A 24424-nucleotide genomic window follows, 5' to 3' on the forward strand; every position below is an offset into this window, starting at 1 on the left:
ATTTACACTTATTTTGTTAATGTATCCTGTTTACAATGCTGTTTGATTGTTCAGAAATCGCTCCGTTGAGAATTTCTCCAGTTTGTTAATCTCCTGTGCAGTTTTTTAACACAAAAACACACCTCTGCATTCACTCATTACAATCACATGGATATATTAGCATCATAGTATAAATAAGTGGCGTTCAGCTCTGGCTAAATGAAGCTCATCGAGGTTAGAGCAGTTATAGGGGCCAATTTGGAGCCGAGTTCATGATTTGGAATTCTGACCACGAGTATCATAGCAACCAAAGAGCCAATCCGGTGCGAGGCTGTTGAAGGTAACACTGTTGAAGGAGCTGGAGGAGCTTAGCAACGCTGTCAATCAAACCTGTTGCTAACGCCACAGGGAGCGACTTCAGGGAAAGAAGGCGCCTGATTTGTCTGTTATTAAAGTTCATATCTTGAGTTACAGACACAATACTGAAAAAAAATACCAGGATCATGAATAGCGGGTCAATATGGACATTTTAAAACCAAAATGACAAGTCTGACAGCGGCATTTACAGAAAGAGAGGCGACAGTTTTGCTTCTTTTTTTTTATTTTTTTTATTTATTTATTCTTTTTTATTTGTATTATTATTTGTATTTATTTTATTGTATTTATTTTTTTAAGGGAACATGCACAATTAGAACATAAATATTGCCGTTTGATGCATTGTCCCAGAGCTAGTCTTGGGGTAATTTACATCTGCAGTCTCCTGGGAAAAGAACAACCCACAAACATTTGACAAAACGCAAACAAACAAAGTGACAATGGGTTGAAACACAAAGAGAAGGTGTGACAGTTTTCTAATGTAAAGTGAACTGGAGCTCGAGTTAATCACTTCCTATTTGGAACGCAGCAGCTAGCAGGTTAGCTATGTCCATTTATATATACAGTCTATGTCCATGCCTGTTCTTGTCAGCAGGGGGAGCTCTATATGACAAATCAAATCCCTGGAAAGTGGAAGTTAAATGTGTATTCAAGCAGACATTATTTATCAAGGAGACATTACCCAAAATTTACTTCAAGAGTTTTTAATTACTTTGTTATAATTGCTTTCCTTTCTCATTTACTCATTTGAAGTTATACTTACAGTGATTCATTCATGTTTGTGTACAGTTTTCTTCTGCAACACAGACACTATTCATCTGAAAATGATCATTTCTTCTTACTCTCAAAACACAACCACTGAAACAACACATCGCTAGAGATATTCAAAGAAATATAGCTATTTTAAATGAACAAAATATAAAATTATGATTCATGTGCGTCATAACTTATAATTATAGAGCAGATAAAGAGATATATAGTGTTTGTCCACTGATCTCAAGGTTGGTGGTTCGAATCTCACTTCCAACATAAAAGCGCAAACGCTGAGCGGACACATCCACAGATTAAAAACGTGACCATTTACCATTAGCATTAGCAAGTTCTAAAACGTCAAACCAAAATGCTAAGGTGAATACAAGAATGTTTAAAGTGGAACTGAATGATAAATCCACTTTTTTGCTACTAAACTGAGTAATATGACATTTTAATAACATTATGTACTGTTCCCTGTCATTTTGGAGGCTATTTTAGTGCAAATAAATTCATTTTGCATCTTTGTATGCAATGTGTGTGCTGCCTCCTGTGTCTATTGCAATTTCAAGTACTACATAACATCACACATAACTGCCTTGATTGCAGCCAGGGGTTTTTGTTTACAAACACCTGGCTGCAGGGGCGGAGTTTGAAGTGTGGATGCCTGTTAGACCAATCACACTGTTCCTTATACCCCCAGAACCCGCCCCTCCTCCCCCCTTAGTCTTTTGTTTTGCAGTTCGATATGAAATATGTTTGTGGAAGGGGTTTGGTGTCCCACTTTAAAAGCCAAAAAGGCAAATGACAAGTCCACTTTTCTATATATATTTTTTTTCTCCTTTAAAATCTGATGTGTTGTACTAGTTTTATTCAGTTCTTTTACTTCTTTTAAGCAGTATCTGTTCTCTATAGCTGTTCCATCTGTCTAGTTCATAATCATTAAATTAACACGTCTAAATATAACCCCCTGATGGGCCACCCAGCCATGGCTTTGTGCTGCGAGCTTGTGTTCTCTAATATAATCTATTAATAATTCAATTAGAGACCGTGGATAAGGCGAAAGTGAGATAACATTGAGTTAGTTATTTGAAAGATTGCAGAGTTCATTATCTGAATTTCAATGGTCTAGACTCTGGGCGTGATTACAGCATGGGGCCCCTATTAAAGCAGAAAATCCCTTTATATTGACGGTGAAAATACGTGATTTTAGAATACAATTGAAAAGAGCACAGAGACATTGTTTCGTATCTATTAAATATCTTGTAATGAGACCAGCTGAAGCAGACATGGACCAGTGACTCTCAAACTTTGCACACCGAGTACCACCAAAGAAAAGGTCAAGTCTATAACAGGACTATTCCAGGACTAATCTAGGACTAAACCAGGTCTAAAAGGACAAAACGTGGATAAAATGAACTTTAATCAAGAGCTGTCCAAGTTCCATCTGAAGGAGCTCACGTACCACCAGTTGTACATGTACCACAGTTTGAGAAACACTGGTATAGATGTATGTGTGACCTCTACTGGACATCGGTAAAAACTGCAACAACGACTATATCATTTTTTAATATAATTCATAAAAGGTTGAGAAATACTTCAATAAACCGATATATTCAAATGTCAATGTCTTTATGTTGAAAATGTGCCCCAGTGTGAGCAGGTCCCCATGTGGTTGACCAGTAACGAGTATTGATCATTTAACATGATTATCCAGTGAGAGGAGTGAGCCATTGATGCAGCAGGACCAGCACAGGAGGAGGACCTGACAGTAATCTGTAATTAGCCCTCAGCTGTTTGGCCCTGTGTGCTACACTGTGGAGAAGCAGAGATGTTAAACGCAGATGAAGCTCTCCTCGTGCCTCTGCTCCTCGTGCCTCTGCTCCTCGTGCCTCTGCTCCTCGTGCCTCTGCTCCTCGTGCCTCTGCTCCTCGTGTCTCTGCTCCTCGTGCCTCTGCTCCTCGTGGCTAAGCTCCTTGTGCATCTACTCCTCGTGTCTCTGCTCCTCTTGGGTCTGCTCCTCGTGCCTCTGCTCCTTGTGCCTCTGCTCCTCGTGTCTCTGCTCCTTGTGCGTCTCTTCCTCATGTCTCTGCTCCAGCCTCACTCTTGGGTCGATAATCTCCTGTTTTGTGGATGAGGCACAGGGCTGCAGACACACTCTGCTGTCACTCATCTCTAATGTTGACGCTGTTCAACAGACGCTGAGAGTCACATGTGGCGCACGGTGACTCTTGCATCACAACAAGAAGGTTGCAGGTTCAATTATGGCCTGGGGTTTTCTGTGTGGACTTTGTTTCTACCTGTTAGAGTAGTCCTGACCAGGTCATGCTCCAGATCTGGGCCCCTGGGTGCTTTACTGTGGTCACTCACTGCTTCTGCACCAGGTTGCTCTTTGGGCATTGAAGATGGGTCAAATGCAGAAAACAAATTTCCCTGCGGGTACAAACAATTCTAATCTTAACCTTAACACCAGAGGAACTCTGTAGCCCAGTCTGCAGAGGGCAGAGGGTCCATATAATTTATTCATAAGAATAGATCTAGATTGAGGCACTAGGACAGCTGTTTTGCTAAGCAGCAGATAACATCAGTGTGAATTAGCTCCTGAGGCTGTCCTCGCCTCAGCTCCTGTCTGACACGAGCAGAGGAACCTTCAGAGAAATGCAGATGAAGCGTCTTCAGTCTGCCACCACAGTCTACACACAGAGCACATTGGTATTCAGACACTGCACCTTTTGTCTTTAGCACATTCATTTTAATGAAAAACCTGTTCCACTCTGCCGCCCATTATTTCCCCTCCCTCTGCTCCGGCTCAGAGACCCCACTTTAGGCTCGTGTTTGATTTGAACTGAGAGGTATTTGAACGCAGCACAGCCACATTACAGCGTGAGCCGAGCGTGTTACTGCCCACCTCCAAACCCCACAGCGCCGGTCTGAGTGGAGAAGCAGACTGGCCAAAACACTTTAATATTCTTATGATTACAGCCATAATGCCAGGGCCGCAGAGAGGCCTGTCTCTGTCACATCCAAGAGCGATGGTTTTTCCCACCCTTATCTCTGGCACCAGAACGCACCACGTCCCCAGAGCTTTCTGTGGTCTACAGTGAAATGTTGTACCAATAAAGGACCAGGACAGCGGACAGAGGCAGATGAATTATTGAAATGGGCCCAGGCTTGTTTGCGCGGCTCTCCTAATCTCCACTGAGCAGTTCATTTGATGTTCTTGTTGTGCTGTTTTTGGATTCAACCTGCAATGCACCAGTCCCACGTCCAGAGAGCAGGCTCGTGGGAAGAGAATGAATGATGGGGCTATGCTAATGCTCCGTGCCAGCCCAAGACTTGCCTAATAAAGTTCCAAATGACAGCGGCACGCAAGATGTAATGTGATCAAATATAAACCCGTCATTGGAAGCCCACAACTACCTGGAGCAGAGGACGCTAATAGAATAACAGAAATTATTACCGAGGAGAGAGGGGGATGGGGGGCATTCAGAGACAAGAGTTTTCCAATTGTGAAAGTTTGTTGAGCAGCAAGACTTTATCATTCACTTTCACCTCGCAGCAAGAAGGTTTTGGGTTTAATTCCCAGATCATCAGGGCTGGTTGGTTTTATTGGACAGGATATGAGGCGAGAAATTGAGTGAAGAAAGAGAGATTCAGAAGACTGTCAAATCGATCCTGTAATGATGAAGAGTCCAGCATAAGTGCCATAACCTAACCCCTAGGCCACACAGCAGCACAGATAGCTTCATCAGTGGAGTTTGTAGGTGTGAGGGAGCAGTATTGGTCCAAAACTCAAAACAAAATCAAGTCCGCTAGAGTCCACTACCTTATATCCATGCAAATCTGTTATTGCTTTGTCAAGAATGTCGCATTGTATTTCATTAAACTGATCCGTCTTCATAGAGACAAACAGGTGGCCACAAATTAACTAGACTGACACACTTGATTATCTAAAATGTACTTTTTCAAATTTCTACTAAAATTATTCAGATCTGCAGACACTTTCAGACTGTCTGGAGCTGATTCCGCTGTCTGATGGTTTGAAAAGAAAAGGCCGACTGAGCGAAGGCCAAGGATCTTTTTGGAACTAAACTATTTGGGTTCACACAGGACTGAGTTTAATACATCTTTTCAATGGAGGTGGAGTTTCATTATTGATAACTGTTTATGCAGTGCCTGACAAAAAAAAAAAAAAGTCATACACTCTAATAATTCGTTGGACCACCTTTATCTTTGATTACGTCACACATTCGCTGTGGCATTGTTTCGATTTCGCTTCTGCAATGTCATAAGATTTATTTCCATCCAGTGTTGCATTAATTTTTCACCAAGATGTTGCATTGATGACGGTCGAGTCTGACGCTGCACAAAGCCTTCTCCAGCACATCCCAAAGATTCTTAATGGGGTTAAGGTCTGGACTCTGTGGTGGACAATCCATGTGTGAAAATGATGTCTCATGCTCCTGAACCACTCTTCACAATTTGAGCCTGATGAATCCTGGCATTGTCATCTTGGAATATGTTCGTGCCATCAGGGAAGAACAAATCCATTGATGGAATAACCTGGTCATTCAGTATATTCAGGTGTCAGCTGACCTCATTCTTTGAGCACAGACTGTTGCTGAACCTAGACCTGACCAACTGCAGGAGGCTCGTACCTATTTGCTTAGTTAAATCCAGGTGGCCGGCCTCACTCTTTACACTAGTACCAGGCTTAGTCTATTGATAATACTAACTGATATCTTAAAACGGTTTAGCCTCAATCGCTAAAGGTGCCAATCTGGACCACTGAGTCCAGGGACGATATTTTCTGACCTTTGACCAATGGACTAATCCAGTTGGTGCAGCCCCAGAGGCATTGAAGAGCCTGGTCACATGCTAAAGACAGGCTTCCTTATGTGGTCAATGAAGTCATTTTAGGTTTTTACGCCATATGAACCTTGTCGTGCTCTGAGGTCCTCTTCCTGAAGATGTGACACAGGCCTCTACTTTGACAATGTTCTGGGCTCCAAATGGTTCTGTTTAGCTGTGCATATGACTGACAGGTTTTTATTCTGCACTCTTCTCGTTTAATGTTAATGTTATGATGATTATTTATGTTATGTTTGTTCTACTGTGATTTCAATGTCTTTTTTATTCTGTAAAGCACTTACCTTGAGTACCAATTGTGCTATACAAATAAACTTACCTAGCCTTGCCAAAACATCTCAGAAGTGTTGGTGCCTGCATTAGCACAACAAGTTCAGGAATAGGGTCAATCAAGATGTTATCTCAAAGCTGGATTCTGGAAGAAGTTGTGATATTCTACATCTTGCTAATTAGCCCGTCCTTATTTTACCCTAATCGATCGGAAGCTAGTTGGGAGGAAACAGAGCCAACTGTTGTGAGTGTGTTTGTTTCAGTGAACGAGCGGGCAGACAGATGCGTGGGGCTCGTAATGGCTCTCCTCCTCGTGTCACGCTACAAAACAAAAGTACAAATGTAGGCAGTGAGTCTCAGCTCCCTCCAAAGAACAGATCAGTCACAGGGACGCAAATGTGAAATGAAACGAGGCAGAAAAGAGAGCTCGAAAAAGACTGGAATATCTGAAATATAGCGGCAAAGTGATTTGTTTTGTAATGTGTTTGTTATAATGTTGTTGTGGGGATTAAAGGTGTATTATGTAACTTTTCTGGCAGAGGGTTTGTTGTCCCTGCCTGGAATGTACCACAGAGAATATGACTTAAAACTTGAGTATTCTTAGAGTTTGCAAGCTTACTTAAGTATCTGTCCTCAACCTAAAATATAAACCTACAAATAAAGCTACAATATGGAACTTTTATGATTGACAATGTGCAACCTGCTTGTTTCCATGGTGATTTTAATACTTGAGTGTACCACAGACAGTATGGCTTAAAATGTATCAATCTCTGCGGAGACTCATCTTTAGATCAAGACACACGTCAGATCTGTGGAGAGGTGAGCAATGCAAAATACCTGCAATTGGATAATACATTTCCATAGAGACCAGCAGGTAGCGGTCCCTCACCAGAAAAGTTACACAGTGTACTTTTAAAGTGGTACAAAAATGCTACTGATGCGCTATGGAACTTTTCTGATTGACGATCCGCAACTTGCTTGTCTCCGTGGTGATGTTATTGCGATGTGCCACAGAAAGTCTGACTTAAAACATTTCCATCTTCACAGAGACGAGCAAGTAACACTATCAGACTAAGTTACAGGTCAGATCTGTGGAGACACAGAAGAAAAACATGATACGGCAATGCGATAACAGCTCGATGGAGACCAGAAGGTGCCGGAGCCTGTATGAGAAAAGTTCCATAGTGCATCTTTAGAGAATGTCACTTATTACACTGATAGTATCTTTAATCTTTCAGCCTACATTTCTGATAAAAGGCGGCGGCTTGGAATGGCACTGGTGAAAGCTCTCAAGACCATTATCATCTTTTCTGCTGAGAAACGACCATGAAACAGCAGCATTAGTATAAGTCAAAAGGCAGATTAAACTGTCATCCCCAAACTCACTCCATGCGTTCTCCCTCCTCATGTTGTGCATATAAATCCTTATAAATCTTAATACAGGAATAATTATTTTACTAATGGGCTCAACACACAGGGGGCAACAGCTCCCAGCGACGCTCATCACATCAGGGGTAAAAATCCAACACACGAGAGCAACACAGCGGCCAGAGACAGCTGTGCAAAAAGAACAGATCAAGTGTCTCAATCGTGAGGTTTTAGAAGTATTTTATTATTTTTATGGATTTCAAAGAAAAACGCTGCATGTGTAAAGTGTCACAAGGTTTTTTGCTGAAATATATGCATTAACTCTGCTTCACAAACCAAAGAAAAAGGCGACTCTAGATCTAAAAGGCAGCAGGTTTCTTTGATAGCCTATATCCCCTTTATCTTTTTGATAAAACAAAATAGGAAATTGGACACAGTCAGTGTTATCTTTCTTCCTTGATTTTGTATAGTTCTCATATCAGGTCAAAGAAACTTTCACTGATTGGGTGGAGTGTTGGCGGCAGTGACAAAAGCTGAATGTTTTTAAACTTTTACCAGTGTTGGAGCCATTATCAGAACTATCGTCAGGGAAAGTGTTAGGAGCAGAGCCTGGGCCAGCATCAGGATCACAGCATCAGGACCAGCGTCAGGACCAGTGCCAGGATCAGTGTCAGGGCCAGCGTTAGGATCAGAGCCAGGGCAAGCATCAGGGCAAGCATCAGGGCAAGCATCAGGGCCAGTGTCTGCATCAGCATCAGGATCAACGTCAGGGCCATTGTCAGGGCCGTCATCAGGGCCAGCGTCAGGGCCAGGGCCAGCGTTAGGGTCAATGAATGGAGAATGAATCAACCAATGAATCTACCAAAGAACTACTGCTTTACATGTTCTAAAGCAGGTTTGCAGTTTGAACTCTAATTACATGGGAAATGATTTGTAAATTCAGTTAAATGATGTGTTGCTGTTTACTTTAGGGCTATTTTTTCCATGCATATTTTGTATAGATGTCCTCATAGTATTTTTTGTCTTGCAGTATTTTATTTTTCTTACCTTACGTTAACAGAACATACGTGCCCAGAATGACTCCCTCTACACTCACTCTATGATGTATTTACTCGTGAACATGTAATCTAGTGCAGGAGGTGCTCAAAAGGCTACAAAACTGACCTTGAAATTTGCTGTAAAAATCCTTTAAGGCAGATTAAGCTGCTATTTAACCCATCTCTATGTGAATATATGGCTATAGCATGATTTAATGATCACACCCCCACTGGCTCTTCACAATGTCAAGGCACCAAGGACGACATAAGAGGAAGCAGACAGCAGTGCGCTCGCAGGAACAGACAAGACGGTATAGAATAAAATATAGCATAAAGTTCCAGTTGTGAACTTTTAGTAATGCCATTGAGAATGCAGTTTTATATTTTAATTTGGGATTATGGAAATGGCGTTAAAATTACCCTTTTTGAAATATTTATCCATGTGAATATATGGTTATAGCATAATTTGATGATAACACCCCCGCTGGGAAATCAATGTCACTGCACCAAGGACAATATAAGAGGAATCAGAAACAGGATGGTATAGAGGATAGAGAAGTCAATCTAAATGTACAGCTCCAACTGGGCCCTTTTAGCAATGCCACAGAGAATTCTATGTGTTTTTATCTTGTTTAAAAATAATGTATTGGGTTTATATAGAGACTTTCAAGACACTCAAAGTCCATTATACATTCACTTCACACTTGGTGGTGGTAAGTTACTATTCTAGCCACAGATGTCCTGGGGCAGACTGACCTAAGTGAGGCTGCCAATCTGCACCATCGGCCCATCCCACCATACACCAATCACTCTTGCACACACCACTTTCATACTAGACAAGGTGGGTGAAGTGTCTTTCTTAAGGACACTACGACAGAACCTGGTCCAAGCGTAAAATTGATCCTTTGAACCTTCGGGTACTCTAACCACTGAGCCGCTGATACGACAAACGAAGTCTCACATAACTAAAAGAAATTTGCAGCACTGCGAAAATAAAGTAATTACATTTGGACATTAAGGTCATTCATTTACGAGAATAAAGTCGTGGGTAAAATAAAGATGTCGTTTTATCAAGATTTAGGGACCGACACTGATGTCAAAACACAGTAATTAACCTGAACCAGAGGGCATACGAATGGTGCTGGTATGAATTACAAGCTCAAATAAAATAAAATAAAATACAAACAAGCCCGTAACGAGGGGCTTAAATTATCCACAATAAGCACATCTTTGAACAGTGATTATGTGCAAACTGCAGACGTTTAGAGAGAGCAGAGTGTGGGTGAAGAGCGGCCTACACTCCTCCCTCTGTTATTGTCTTTTTACTTTATTCTCACCCGCATATTTTATTTTCTTTTATGTGACACTTATACTCTGCCATAGCCAAAACTCAATATATATTATGCATCGCAAAAGGAAATTGAATTCGGTCGACTGAACAAAAGTTTGAAGAGTGAATCTTTTTGGAATACTTTTGGTCTATTGGCAGATTTCTTTTATGATGGAACTATCTGGAAAACTGAGGGATCACACGACAATATATTATCTAAGAGAAACAGGCTCTGATTAATGTTATAATGTGTGTTTCAGATTCAGATTCTGAGATAAACAAATTATTTTTATTGTATATTGAGTGAGATTCAGGTTAATGATAGGGTTTAGTTTGAGGTTAGGTAAGTAGTGGCTATGGTAAAGGATAGAATCAGTCTCAAGAAAGTGAAATCTGTTCAAAGCTGTAAATTTAAAACAAAGCAGGAGACAGTGCTTTTATGATAAATGACATCCCCAGAGCAGCCTGCAGTCAAATCTATGGATCAGAGTCACTCAAACAGACAGTTCATACCACCCCCAACCTCCACAACCTCCACAACCGTCGGCACCGCTATCTTGTCTTCATGTGGCGCGACCCGTGCTCTGCTGCCCACGTATAACGCAGAGTGGCATGTCCCATACCCACAGCTCGCCAATGCCCAGAGGTGGCAAGTACTCTGTCAAGTTAGTTGCATAGTTACATTTACATTTACTCAGTTATATTTAGTTGAGTAACTTTTGAAAGAAATTGTACTTTTCCAACGACATACTTTAACTCCTCTTGAGAAATATATTTTACTGCAGTAACAGTACTCTTACTTGAGTAAAAGGTTTGGTTACACTTCCCATCGTGAGTAAATCTGACAAAAGCTTTATGTTCACAATATGAAATGATTTGAACACTTGTGTTTCTTGCGTCACTCTTTCAGATATGATTAAGTTTGTGTCACTTTTGTGTTTCTCCTTTGAAAACATCAGATTTACCAGAAACGTTAACATTAAATTATAAATCAGATGTTACGTCCCAATAGTTACTCTTTAAGTTACTCTTACTTGAGTAGCAGTAGCAGTTTTCCCAAATATTTTAGTCTTTCTTGAGTAATTTCTTGGACTTCTACTTGAGTAATATTATTCTGAAGTACCCTTACTCCTACTTAAGTAAAAAAAATAAATGCTACTCTGCCCACCTCTGCCAATGGCCAAGTCACAGGTCAGATCTGTGGAGAGGTGAACCCTGCTCAAAGTAAGAATGCATGATTTTCAAGGTAGTAAAAAAAACAAATAAATGTGTAGCTGATGAAATTCAAAGTACGGTAGTCTGAACAATTTAGGGGAAAATATGTCATTTCAACACATTAAACAGACCAGAAGAATTGACAAAAACAACTGAAATATGAACTGACAAACTTACACAAGAATAACACTTTAGAACATGTTTGTACGGATCTAAACTACAGGGTTAGCTGTTTGATGCAGGATAAGACTGGGGATTTTGTTTGTTGTTTGTGGAGGAACATATGGTACTTCAAAAACTGCAGCCTTTACGATTTGCCAACTGCGTCAACTCAGACTGTGATTTCAATTTGATTGTGATTAATCAGCCCAAATTCAAAGTGCTCTTCTGTTGGGAAAGTGTAATGCCATACTGTGAAACATTTCAGGCAAAGCAATAGCAAGACAACACTCTCCCCATCTGAAAAGTTACCCTGTGGAGCTTTAAAACTGCATGAAAGAAACAAATAGATAACTGTTACTTGATACAATATGTTTAGATTTAAATGTATTGTATGCAAGAACCATCCAGCCATTTTCTTCTGCTTATCTGAGTCTAAGCGGGAACTCCCAGACTTCCCTCACCCCAGACACGTCCTCCAGCTCTTTCAGTGGGACCCCAAGGCCAGCTGAGAGACATAGTCCCTCGAACGTGTCCTGGGTCTTTGTCTTTTGGTCTGTATGTAAGATCTTGATTTTACATTCCATATACATGTCCAAGTATAGCTTTTACTAAAAAGAATTTTAATACAAATTTATTCTTAGTTACAAAAACATTGGACATGATGGACAAGTTGTTTATGTTATAATTTGGTCTTTTGGTTTGCAAGACAATTATCCAATCAGAGAGCAGAATGAGCTTCACATGAGTTGGTGGTTGCCAGTTTCAACGCTAAAGTCCAGTTGGTTTACAGTTGTCCCTTGCGGTTCACCTATTCTGCATCCTGATTGGCTAAGGGACTGTAGACCGTTGTCCATCCGTCTCCTCCGTGTCTCCTGTACAGTACAGAACAGTACAGTGTTCAGACAAATTTACATAAATGTTGGATCGCAGTGTGACTCTGAAGTGCTGTACGTTTGCAAGTTTTCTCCCCGACAAAACCCACAATGTCGATGAAACGTTCTGCACCGACAAAGACATCTACGAAGGTTTGGACTTTGAGAGAGTTTAAACAAGAGAGAAATGTGAGAAAATGTTAATGCCTGTGTGAGAAAAGTGTATAAAGTGTGTGGTGAGGGGTTTTACAGACAAAAACATATAGAATAATTGCGGATTTGCCTATTGTGGGTTATTTTTAGAACCTAACCCCCACGATAAACGAGGACCCACTGTATGAATCAGTGCCTCTGCCGCTGCTCTCTATGCTGTCCATTTACTGAGAATGAGAAAAACTGGCAACCCAGGTTCACTTGTGATTATAGTCCTCCTTTTTTAAAACTGTAAAAACACAGACTACATATATAGTTCATATAGTTCATACACTAGTTCTACATAGTTCCTTAAAAAAAAAAAGTCTGGTATTCGTCATTCTTCAGTCCTCCCCCATCCTCTACAAGCGTTATGTTTATGTGGCACAACCCATCCCCGGCCGCCCACGCGTAACACAGAGTGGCATGTCCCGTGCCCACAGCTCGCCAATGGCACCGCGACACACGCTTAAATGCATCGTCTGATCCAGATGAGAGATGACAGGAGGATTGGACCAAGATCAGTGTTACAAGAATGGGAAAAACATGAGAAAATATTACAGTACAAACAACAAAATGTGTAGGGTTTGAGCAATCGCTGACAGGGCTGAAAGTAAAGTAGCCCACGAGGCATTTTATAAGAGAGGAAGGGTTAGGTAACGGGATTTGAAGTTTTGTGATTTAGAACAGCTTTGCACTGTATTCCTGTATTTATGAACTCAAATCACAATCAGAAAAATGTTTTTGCCATAGTCAGTGAAAAAACACAAACTTGGCATTTCCTAACACAAAATAATGACTAATGAAAGTGAAAGAAAGTAATGAAATCATAATACTGTGAATTTCAGACTGTTGAGCGTTGAACTGTTGACCTGAATATAAGCCACACCAGCTAAATTTGAAAAGAAAATACATTTTGAACATATATAGACCGCATTTGAATATAAGCCGCACATTACAAATATGCTGTAACATGAGATATTTACACAGAAAGACGGCACATGGAGGTTTTGTTGAGTTTAAATTGGCAGTACAGCACCAACACGCCATCAACACGAGATGAACATACTGTAAGGTATTTCCTAGCTGTGGAGTAGTACATCAAACGGGTATCTTGATTTACTAACACTAAGGTAATGGAATGCGCAGGAACTCGTGAAGATGTTGTGCAGACCAGCGTGAGCTTTATGAAGACACCATACGGATTAGAAGAAGGACCGTCCTCAAACACACACACACACACACATTGGGGACCCTATAAAATCGGTCACATGCACATCTCAGGGCTCTCTTCTATCCTTTCCGCAGAGTCTGTTGCTTCATTGTTCACTTTATTTGTGTGGAACTCATTAAACTCTTCTGACTTTATGTTTCAGTCTCTCGGTCCTCTGTGATGCTTATACCAGAAATGAACATTCTTACAATACCTGCATGTTTAGAAAATAAAACAGCAATAAAACATTTCCTCTGAAAGCTTTTGTCGTCTTTTTACACTGACTAAGTTCTTCCCACTGCTGCCTCCAACGTCACACCATTGGTTCCTTAATGCCAAAGTTACGTCTAGTGGCTCTATTTCCTTCTTTGATGTCAAGCGCACCATTATATAAGCCACGGCGTTCAAAACATGGGAAAAAGCTAGCGGCTTATGGTCCAAATACGGTACAATAAAAGGCATGATGGGCAAAACAGATGTTAGAAGATAATATACACTGGTTGAGTATAAATACGAAATGTATAAACCATAGACTGTATATATAAATGGACATGGCTAACCTGCTAGCCGTCGCGTTCGAGGAAGTGAACGTGAGCACGCTTCTGACTCCATTGCCTCATCAGCTCTGTCTCCAATTCACTTTCTATTGAAAAATTGACGCCCCTTTCTCTATAACTGCTGCTGTCAGGCTCATCATTTAAGTCCTGTTCCTATTAACCCGCTCTACAGGATCCTGGTGTTTTTATATCACTATTGTGTCCGTAAATCAAGATATAAACATTAATAGCAGTGTGCGCGAAAAGGGGCATTACCGTCATCAGCCTCACTTTGGATTGGCTCTTTGGTTGCTATGATACTCATGGTCGTAATTCCAAATATGGAACTCGACTCCAAATTCACTCCTATAACTGTTAGCTTGATTTGAGCTTGATTTGACTGGAGCTGAACGCTGTGGGTGACGCCACACTCACTTAGTCCACTTATTTATACAGTCTATGATATAAACAGAGCAACAGTACAGAACTAGTGGCACAAATAGCTAACGTATCTATAGTAGAACTTGTAGTACACTTTCACTTTTCTTTCTAAAGCTTGTAGTAAATGTCTAGTAGGGCTGTAGTCGACTAAAGAAATTTTTGGAAGGGGCGTGATATGGCATTGACAAAAGCTCTCAATATGTTTAGCATGTTGCCCAAAAAGCTTTACATAGGGAAGTAGGAAACTGCATCTACATAAGAGGAAAAGCAGATTAAAGACATGGTACCTGATTTTTCCTTTCTTTAAAATGTGAAAAACAGAACTACTTCATTTTAAACCAAACTTATTCCTCACTTTCTTAATGTATTCCCATCATTCAAATGTCTCACCTTGTCATAAGCACTTTTTCCAATCACTAACCACTTTCAATGTGTGTTTTCAGGGTATTTTAATTCAAGATGAGATTATGCAAAGTTTAATGCTGGAACATTCCAGGCAAAGTAATCATATTTCCATGGAGACAAGAAGTTCACATTCAAAAAGCTGGCATTTTCAACAGCTTTTCATAACATTGCTCTGCCTGTGGATTTAAAAGTACACTGTAACCTTTCTGGTGAGGGAGCTATAATTCCCACTTCTCCATGGAGATGCAGATGCTTTGCTTGGAATGTTCCACAGTATTTGATTAAAAATATCTCTGTATTTATTCAGTTAGAGTTGTTTTTGTTGGTTGAAAAACATGTATTGCAATTGTTAGCAGCCTCTCCACAGATCTGACCTGTAATTTGTCCTGATGGCATCACCTGATTGTTTCCATGACGATAGATAAATGTTATAGTTTGGGACATTTCAGGCAAAGCATTAAATATAGATGGGGATAAGAAGGAGGTGAACACTCCAACAGAGAAGTTACATAGTGAATCTTTAATGCACCAAGTCTCAGTCTCATGCATTGTGATTGTTGGCAGCCTCTCCACAGATCTGACCTGTAACTTGCCCCAATGGCTTCACCTGCTTGTCTCCATGAAGATAGATACATTAAATGCTGTACCGTGGAACATTTCAGGCAAAGCATTAACATACATGGATATAAGCTGGTGGCAGAGACTCCAACAGAAACATTGCACAGTGAACCTTTAATGAATAGAAACTGAACCGACCCACAGGATGCCAACAGCACAGCTCTGTCAAATCAAAGCATATGAGAAGAGCAGAAACCCACATCACTACAAGTGCCAATGCAACAGATGCAGCGGCAGCAGCAGATGTGCCCCCCCCCCACACACAGTGACCGGCTCATCAACGCACATTACCATCCTCCAGTCTGGTCCAAACAAGAGGGGACTCATTAAAGATGCACAATCAGTTTTTAAAGGTGCTATATTACGCAAAATTGACTCTTGTGAGCTTTAAGTCATGTTATAATGCCGTTTCCTCCTCAAAAACAGACCTGGAGTTGTGTTTTGTTTCATGCACACATGTTTGAGTAACACTTTATTATTAGTCTGTCTACATCTCCAAAGCTCAAAATGCTCTGTTCCACCTTGTGATGTCATGAAGTGGTAGTTTTCAAGTTAACAGCTACATTTTACCCTTTGTTCAGAAAAGATAGGAAATTCCAGAGCTGAAATTATCCAAATGATTCTAATGAAGGTGTGTGGAGTTTAAAAACACAGTGGAGCACTTCCTGTGTTACCACATGACATCACAAGGTGGAACAACACAGTTTCTTCATCAAAAACATGTCTGAAGAGGTTTTAGATGTCATCCATGTGTATTTCAGTAATTTAGCAATCTCTCCGGGCCCTGTTTGAACCCTTACGGTTCGCTGTAAGATTTTGTCCGATGCTCCGCTCTGAATGGGGAGTGACTTAGCACGGAGAGCAAAGGGATGTCGAAAATCAGATTCAGAAACAAATTAATACATTGTTTTTGTCAAATACAGCATTTTCTAAACATTAAAAGGTAACATGGTGATCTAAATATGTTATGTGTTATCAGTTAATACCCCCCAGAAGTAAACTACTCCATCTTTCCTGTGACTACAAATCAAACATGTTTTTGAAGTCCTACTGTTGCAGTTTTGGTCTCTATGGATACGCAAAGGCAGCGTCAGGGTAAGTTTGTTTCATACACCTTTGGCTCCCCGCTGCTCCGGGTCAGAAAACTCATTAAGGTTGTACTAATCACTTCAGAAGCTCAGACCAAAGGCTAATATCTGTGGAACTAATGCAGTTAATAAGAAAACAAGCAGCTGTCTTTAGCAGGGACAACACTGTGTCACATTTTACTGCAACAAGAGCAACAGACAACAGCGGTCACAATCATCACAATTCACAATGAAACTGAGATAATAGCACAGAAACTGTCTTATGAGTCCATAAATTGCCATGTATTTACCTTTTTCTCCTAAAATGCTCCATTATGTTGAAATTTCTGCGCTTTCTTTCTGGTCCTCCCTGGTATCTGTACTTTTACTTAAGTAATAAAATTCATATTTAACATTTACAGGTCAAATGTAGCCCCAGTGTATTTGTACAGTGTATTATGAGGTGACACAAAGTACAAGGAACACAACGCTCTAGTTTAACTCTCATATGACAGCTTACACTGCTCATTTCACTGTTTAAATCACACAAACATTATGACTAATAAAAAGATGACAACAGCTTTATTTTACTAAATCAGTGTTTAAACTGTCACCTCACAAGTAAATTCTCTCTGCATTTTGAATTGAATTTTCCTTGTTAATAACCAAGGTGCTACTGCTACTTCTTGTATTTTTGTAGTTTTCTTTTCAACTTTTTTCACAGACCCTCACTTAACTGATGTAAAACTTTGATAAATATTTAGGACAGGTACTCTCCCACCAAACAAAGTCATAATAGCTTTTGTGTATTGATTTATGGATAAAATAGCAAAATAAAAACACCAGGATCATGTTGAGCGGGTTAATACGAACATTTAAGACCAAAATGAGGAGTCTAACAGCAGCAGTTACAGAGAGAGGGGACACATTTTTTCAATGTAAAGTGAATTGAAGCCGGAGTCAATGGAGCCGGAAGTGCATTCCATGATCACTTCCTATTTGGAACGTGGCGGCTAACAGTTTAGCTATGTCCATTTATATATAGAGTCTATGTATATTACACAAAATGGATTCTTGTGAGCTTTTAGTCATGTTATAATGTTGTTACCACATCAAAATCAAACCTGGAGTTGTGTTTTGTTTTATTCACACATGTTTGAGTGGTCATTTGTTATTAGGCTGTGTTCTTCTCTCAAACTGAAAACACACCGTTCCACCTTGTGATGTCATGAAGTGGTAGTTTTCAAGTTAACATCTTTTACCCTTAGTTCAGTAGAGATCAGCAATTCCAGAGCTGAAATCATCCACATAATTCTAGTGAAAGTATATGGAGTTTAAAAACACAGTGGAGAACTTCCTGTATTATCATGACATCACAAGGTGGAACAGAGTGTTTTCAGTTTGAGACAATAACTCAGCCTAAATACGCAGGGTTAAACATGTGTGAATGAAACAAAAATACAACTCCAGGTCTGTTTGTGATGAGGAAACAACATTATAACATAGATCAGAAAATAGTGTAATATCAGTCCTTTAAATTTGGACAAAATTGGACATTGTGTAAATAAGCTGTTTAATGTCTTGTGTCTAAACCAGCCTAAGGACTGCAGATGGAAAGTAGATTGTAGCTAAATCTGGCACAGAGAATCTTTTTACTCTTTGAGATCAGTGGCCTTGTTCACGCACACCAAAATCTGATTATAACTGGATTTCTGGATCTTTAAGATTATATAAATGACATCCAAACTGCAAAAGCTGATGTGAGGAACCAGAGGAACCATGATCAGAGAGAGATCATATGGGTTTGCTGTTCATATGTTATTTTAATGATCTAATAACTCAAAAAATATGTTAATAATAAGAGTTTAACATGTAATCCTTGGTGGAAAAAGTACTTGATTTTGTTACTGAAGTAAAAGTACAGATTCCTAAGTAGCATAAGTATTAAAATACCTCTATTTTGTGCAGATTTTCATCGTATAAAACTTCAAATGTAGTGATTTTGATAAACATTTGTGCTGAATTTTGTTCAACAGAAACAACTGAATTAATTTTTTTTTTTTTTCCAGCTGTTTTTATTTGTATTAAAAATAATCGCTCAGTATTTTCAGCAGGTCTCAAGCTATAATAAAAAATACTTTTACTTTTTAGTCCTGTTCAAAACTGTAGTGAAATATAAAGTACAGATACTGTTCTCAAATGTAGTGAAGTAAAAGTAAAAAGTATCAGCTTTAAAATCAACTTAAGTAAAGTATAGATCCCTAAAATTTATGCTTAAGTACAGTACTTCACTACTTTTCCTTCTTTACCTTCCATCACTGCATGTAACCAAAGCCAATGTAAAATGTGCACTGTCCTTGTTTTAAATAAATAAATGAATAAATAAATAAATAAATAAATAAATAGAAAAAAAGCATGAAAAAACACCAATATGCATTTTAATGATGATAATAATAAGAATAAGAATAAGAATAAGAAGAATGACAATAATAATAACAACAAACCATAGCATTCCTTATAGTTCCTGTCCTTCTGTCCATCCTCTTGTATTTTTTACTTTCAACTTATTACACAAACTGCCATTTAACTCAACTGAACATAACTATTATCAGTATTACCACAGATACAACCCAATCAAACCAAGTCATAATTCGAAAAAACCTGTCCTTCGCACTTCAACCATAACAATAGTAATAATAAACCATAGCGTTCCTTACCGGCGTTCCTGTGCTCTTGTCCGTGTCCGCTGAGGAGGAATATGAAGTCCTGGCAGGTGTCGGACTGGAGCAGGGAGCTGTTGTGAAGACACAGGTCCACAATAAGAGTCACTGCCCTCTGACAAACCATGTGATAGTCACCCGATTCAGAAGACATGCTCTCCGACGCATCCCGGGCATCCAGCGCTCATCCAATGTGAGTACTATTACTGCTACTACTACTACTACTACTACTATTACTGCTACTGCTACAGGTTATTCTTATACTGCAACTAGAAGACAAGAAAAGCTCCTATTACTCTCTATATATTTATGTTGTTACTACTACAGCTGCGTTTATCTAAAGAGTCAACTAATTTCTACTACTACAACTGCTACTACTGCTCTTACTACTACTATTACTACTATTCCTGCTGCTACTTCAATCTGGTGCTGCTCCGGCAATATAAACAGCTACGCAAAAACACAACTATAACTATTGCTACTGATACTACTACTACTACTCCTGCTACGTGTACTACTGTGTCCACGTACAAATAGACTGCTACTACAACAACTACAGCTACTACTACTAGTGCAGCTGCTTCTGCTGGTGGTGTAATCCTTTAAGTATTCAGGAAAAATCCAAAGAAATGTGTCCATACAGATTACTACTACTGCTACTTTTACAAGAACTACTACTACTACTGCTACTACTGCTGCTGCTGCTGCTGCTGCTGCTGTTGCTCCTACTGGTGGTGTAATCCTTCAGGTATCCAGGCAATGTCCAAAGAAATCCATCCAAAAAGATTACTACTACTACTACTGCTACTACTACTACTACTACTGCCACTTATACTACTACTACTACTTATACTACAGCTGCTACTGCCAGATACATCATGCTGTCCATCTCCTCTGCTCCCTCTGCACATCCTCGCATAGCAGTGCCGTGCCAGCCGTTAGCGCACACAGCGGCTCTGGCTCCTCTCCTCCGTCTGGCAAATATCTTTCTTTCTTCTCTTCTTTTCAGATTCTGGGCGGTAGTGCCGGCTCTACGTGTCTGCTTGGGTTTTCTCCGAGCCCGGTCAAGTGTGTAGGCACAAGTATGGGGAGATGAAATAAAAAAAATAATAAAAAAAAATGAAATATAAAGTTGGTTTGGTTTGCAGAGCGTGGATGCAGGGTTGTGTGTGATGGGAGCATGCTTGTGTTCCTCTGTGTCTTGTAAAGGGAGAGATGCTTTTGTCCCCGGGTGATTCCTCCTACAGTTATTGCATCATGTTTGCCAAGAGGGTACACAATAAAAATGTAATGAAAATGTAAATTAATTATATGGAATTAGTTTGTTTATTTATTTGGGGAGTTTTTATAAATTGATTTTTATTACAGTTTTTTTTAAAATATCTGATTGGTTAAAAATAAATGCATTAAATATAATAATAATAATAATAATAATAATAATAATAATAATAATAATAATAATAATAATAATAATAATAATAATAATAATAATAATAATAATAATAACTTCTTAAAGCTACATTATCTCTATGGTTTTCTTATTTCATTTATTTTTACTTACTTTATGCATACTTTTTACTAGGAATGCACCGATCCAGCGTTTTCAGTTCGGATACCAATTTTGATACAACGGCTTGAAGTGTCTGCCGATACCAGAGTAGAGATTGAAAACTGTATTAATTTCCTTAAAACAAAAATAAATTAAGACCAAAATGACCGAGCTGTGTTATGTAGCTTGTGTATCCCTCAAGTATCCACAGAACGACTTTGAGTAAATAAAAGTTCAAATACTGTGAGGCTTTCTGGGCCAACTCCGACCAGTGAATAGTCTAATAACATCACTGTATATGTCCTATCACGGTATCGAATGAACCAATATTTGAAAGCAGTTATCCTTTACCAGTATTGTAGCCGTGCATCCCTAATTTTTACCATATACAATAGTTTCTTTGTATTTTTCTATACTAATAATAACCTCGATTTGTTTGGCCGGGGAACATTAGTTCAGATCGTAGATTGTTTAAAGAAGTGGACTTGTGAGTGTGACGTCACCCAAAGCGTTCGGCTCTAGTCAAATGAAGCTCATCGAGGCGAGAGCAGTTATAGGAGCCATATAGGGTATCATAGCAACCAAAGAGCCAATCCAGAGCAAGACCTTTGAAGGTAACACCCCTTCCCTCCCACACTTCTGGTTTAGCAGGGAGCAAGCGCTTAGCAACGGTTTCAATCAAACCTGTTGCTAACACTAGTGGGAGTGACCTCTTGGAAAGAAGGCGCCTGATTTGTCTGTTATTAATGTTCATATCTTGATTTATGGGCACAATAGTAAAATAAACACCAGGAGCATGTAGAGCGATTTAATATGAACATTTTAAGGTTGGAATGACGAGTCTGACAGCAGCAGTTACAGAGAGAGGGGCCACAGTTTTCAGATGTAAAGTGAATTGGAGCCAGAGTCGGAGAAAGTGGCCCATGATCGCTTCCTATTTGGAATGTGGTGGCTAGCAAATCAAGTATGTCCACTTACATATACAGTGTACGGTTCAGATCTAAGTTTTATTTGCAAGAACATAAACCATATGTGTCAAACTCAAGGTCCGTGGGCCAAATGTGGTTCGCCACGTCACTTTATGTGGCCCAAGATAGAGTAAATTAAAAGGTTTGACTGTCTTAAAATATCAGTTTATCAGGGGATACACAGTTACACAGCTATTTTTTCATATCTATGCAAATCCATATGCAATATTTGTAACTTGAATAAGTAATAAATATAGAAATGGTTAATTAAGTAGTTGCATTTATTTTACACTTCATTTGGTTACATTATTTATGTTTACATAGTTACATCTGGCCCTTTGAGAGCAGCCATTTTGTTGATGTGGCCCTCTGTGAAAATGAGTTTGACACCCCTGACATAAACAACAAGGTTACTAGTTACCCACCAAATAATTTATAATGAGAAACAGACACTAGAAAAAAAAATACATTGAAACAAGCCAAAGTACATTAAACTCAAAATATGAAATGCTGATTATCTATTATATATGATCTATTTATATGTTCTTTTTCCGTTTTATTGTTTCATATTCACTGTATTTAAATTGATAGGGGACATCATAAATATAGATACATATTTTTTGTATTTTTTTATTCATGTATTTATTTTTTCTATTCATATTTTCATTTAAATTAATCTAAACCTAAACTACTCAAATCTTTTCATCATTCCAACTCATGTAATGTTTATTTTCAATAGTAAACCCCCCTCCCCTCTGCATGTTTATCCTACCTCCTCCACTGTACCCACGCTTCATTTGTGCGCTACTCAACCCGCGCACACTACTACCACTACTACTGCTGGTACTCATACTGCCGCTGTAGTACAAGAGTCAGCGTAACGACCACTGGACCTGTTTTTCTCCCGTCTGTTGGCTGGCTGGTCTCTGGAGGAGTGTGAGTCTCATGCGGTGGTTTTCCCAAAGCTCTGACCCCCTGTGGCTGTGTGGGCTGCCACCAGATTACTCCCCAGTACACTGGCTGGGACGCTTCTGAGCTGTTTACAATGTGGAGAGTGAAGAGTGGGCGGGATCTCTGTTCAAGTACATGTTGGCAGGACAATCTCGGTATAATTGAACTTGTTTGCGTGGTAGGATATAAGCCACAATATGTTAAAAGAACCTTCATGTAAGAGTAAGATACAAATTGGATAACAAGCATAATGTTACAAAAAAGATGGCATGCGTTTATAGTTTGCGTATGTGTTTTCTTAAAGCTTCACTATGTACTTTTACTGGTTACTTTAAAGGGCCCATATATTACGCAGTTTTCTATGTTATAATGTTGTTTCCTCATCACAAACAGACCTGGAGTTGTGTTTTGTTTCATTCACACATGTTTAACACACAAATCCTGCATATTTAGACTGCGTTCTTCTCTCTGAAAACAGTCTGTTCCACCTTGTGATGTCATGCGGTAATACAGGAAGTGCTCCATTGTTATTTTTAAACTTAAACTTTTAACCTTCACTTTTCTGGTTACTTTAAAACTACCATCTGTAAGTAAGACTGACCAACCTGCCCCTGTTGCATTCTCACACTCACATTTACCCACTCACATCTACTGGTAAAAAAATATACGATAAACTTGCAGATGGCAGCTTTAACGGCATGTTCCACGCTGTGCTATAAATAGGAAGTTAGCATGGGTGCGCTTTTGGCTCCATCGACTCTCCAATTCACATTTTATTGTCATTTTGGTCTTAAATTGTTCATATTAACCCGCTGTACTTGATCCTGGTGTTTTTATTTCCCTATTGTGTTCATCAAGACGTGAACATTAATAACAGGTAAATCAGGTGCCTTCTTTCTCCTGCTAAGGGCTTTACCTTTAACAGCCTCACTCCAGATTGACTCTTTAGTCGCGAAGATACTCGTGGTCAGAATACCAAATATGGAATTCGGCTCCAAACTCGCCCTTATAACTGCTCTAGCCTCGGTGAGCTTCATTCGACTGGAGCCGAACGCTATGGGGGACGTCACACTTCCCTTAGTCCACTTCTTTATACAGTCTAAATTTTTAATGTTGGAGGTGCGAGGAGGCTGTTTATTGGCATGTCTGTGTCTGCAGTTCTCTGTTTTCAGTATCAGATCCACAGAGAGGAGGCCCCGGGGGGGATTACGTCACAGGTGAGGGGCCCTGGAGAGGAGGGGCTGGTGGGTGATGCCTTATTTGTGAAGAGCGTTAGAGTTTAAACTGGGATTCTTAGTCAAACATGTATTTAAAAGTGCATTATGAAGCTTTAGTGGAGCCATGGAGATGATATTGCTTTGTCTAGCATCTTGCACAGTATGGCATTAAACTTATGTATTGCCATGGAGACAAGCAGACCAACGGCACTAAGCCAAGTTAAGTTGCAGATCAGGTTTGTGGAGAGGCGACCCTGCACAGTAAGAATCATGTTTTAAGGTATTTCTGATCATTGAAAACGTACATAACATTACACAAC

General features: G+C 39.5%; 1 protein-coding gene across 2 annotated transcripts in view; it reads right to left on the reverse strand.

Annotated features, from left to right (window-relative positions):
* The window catches only part of syt6a (synaptotagmin VIa), a 169817-nt gene extending 150244 nt beyond the window's left edge, over positions 1 to 19573 (reverse strand). For both annotated transcript variants that reach the window (XM_055223118.1, XM_033969548.2), the window contains exon 1: positions 19417 to 19573. In XM_055223118.1, the coding sequence (XP_055079093.1) occupies positions 19417 to 19573 (157 nt within the window). The remainder of the gene's footprint in view (positions 1 to 19416) is intronic.
* Positions 19574 to 24424: the final 4851 nt, after the last annotated feature.

Source organism: Periophthalmus magnuspinnatus, chromosome 7 (genome assembly GCF_009829125.3).
Source record: "Periophthalmus magnuspinnatus isolate fPerMag1 chromosome 7, fPerMag1.2.pri, whole genome shotgun sequence".
In the NCBI taxonomy this organism is placed as follows: Eukaryota; Metazoa; Chordata; class Actinopteri; order Gobiiformes; family Gobiidae; genus Periophthalmus; species Periophthalmus magnuspinnatus.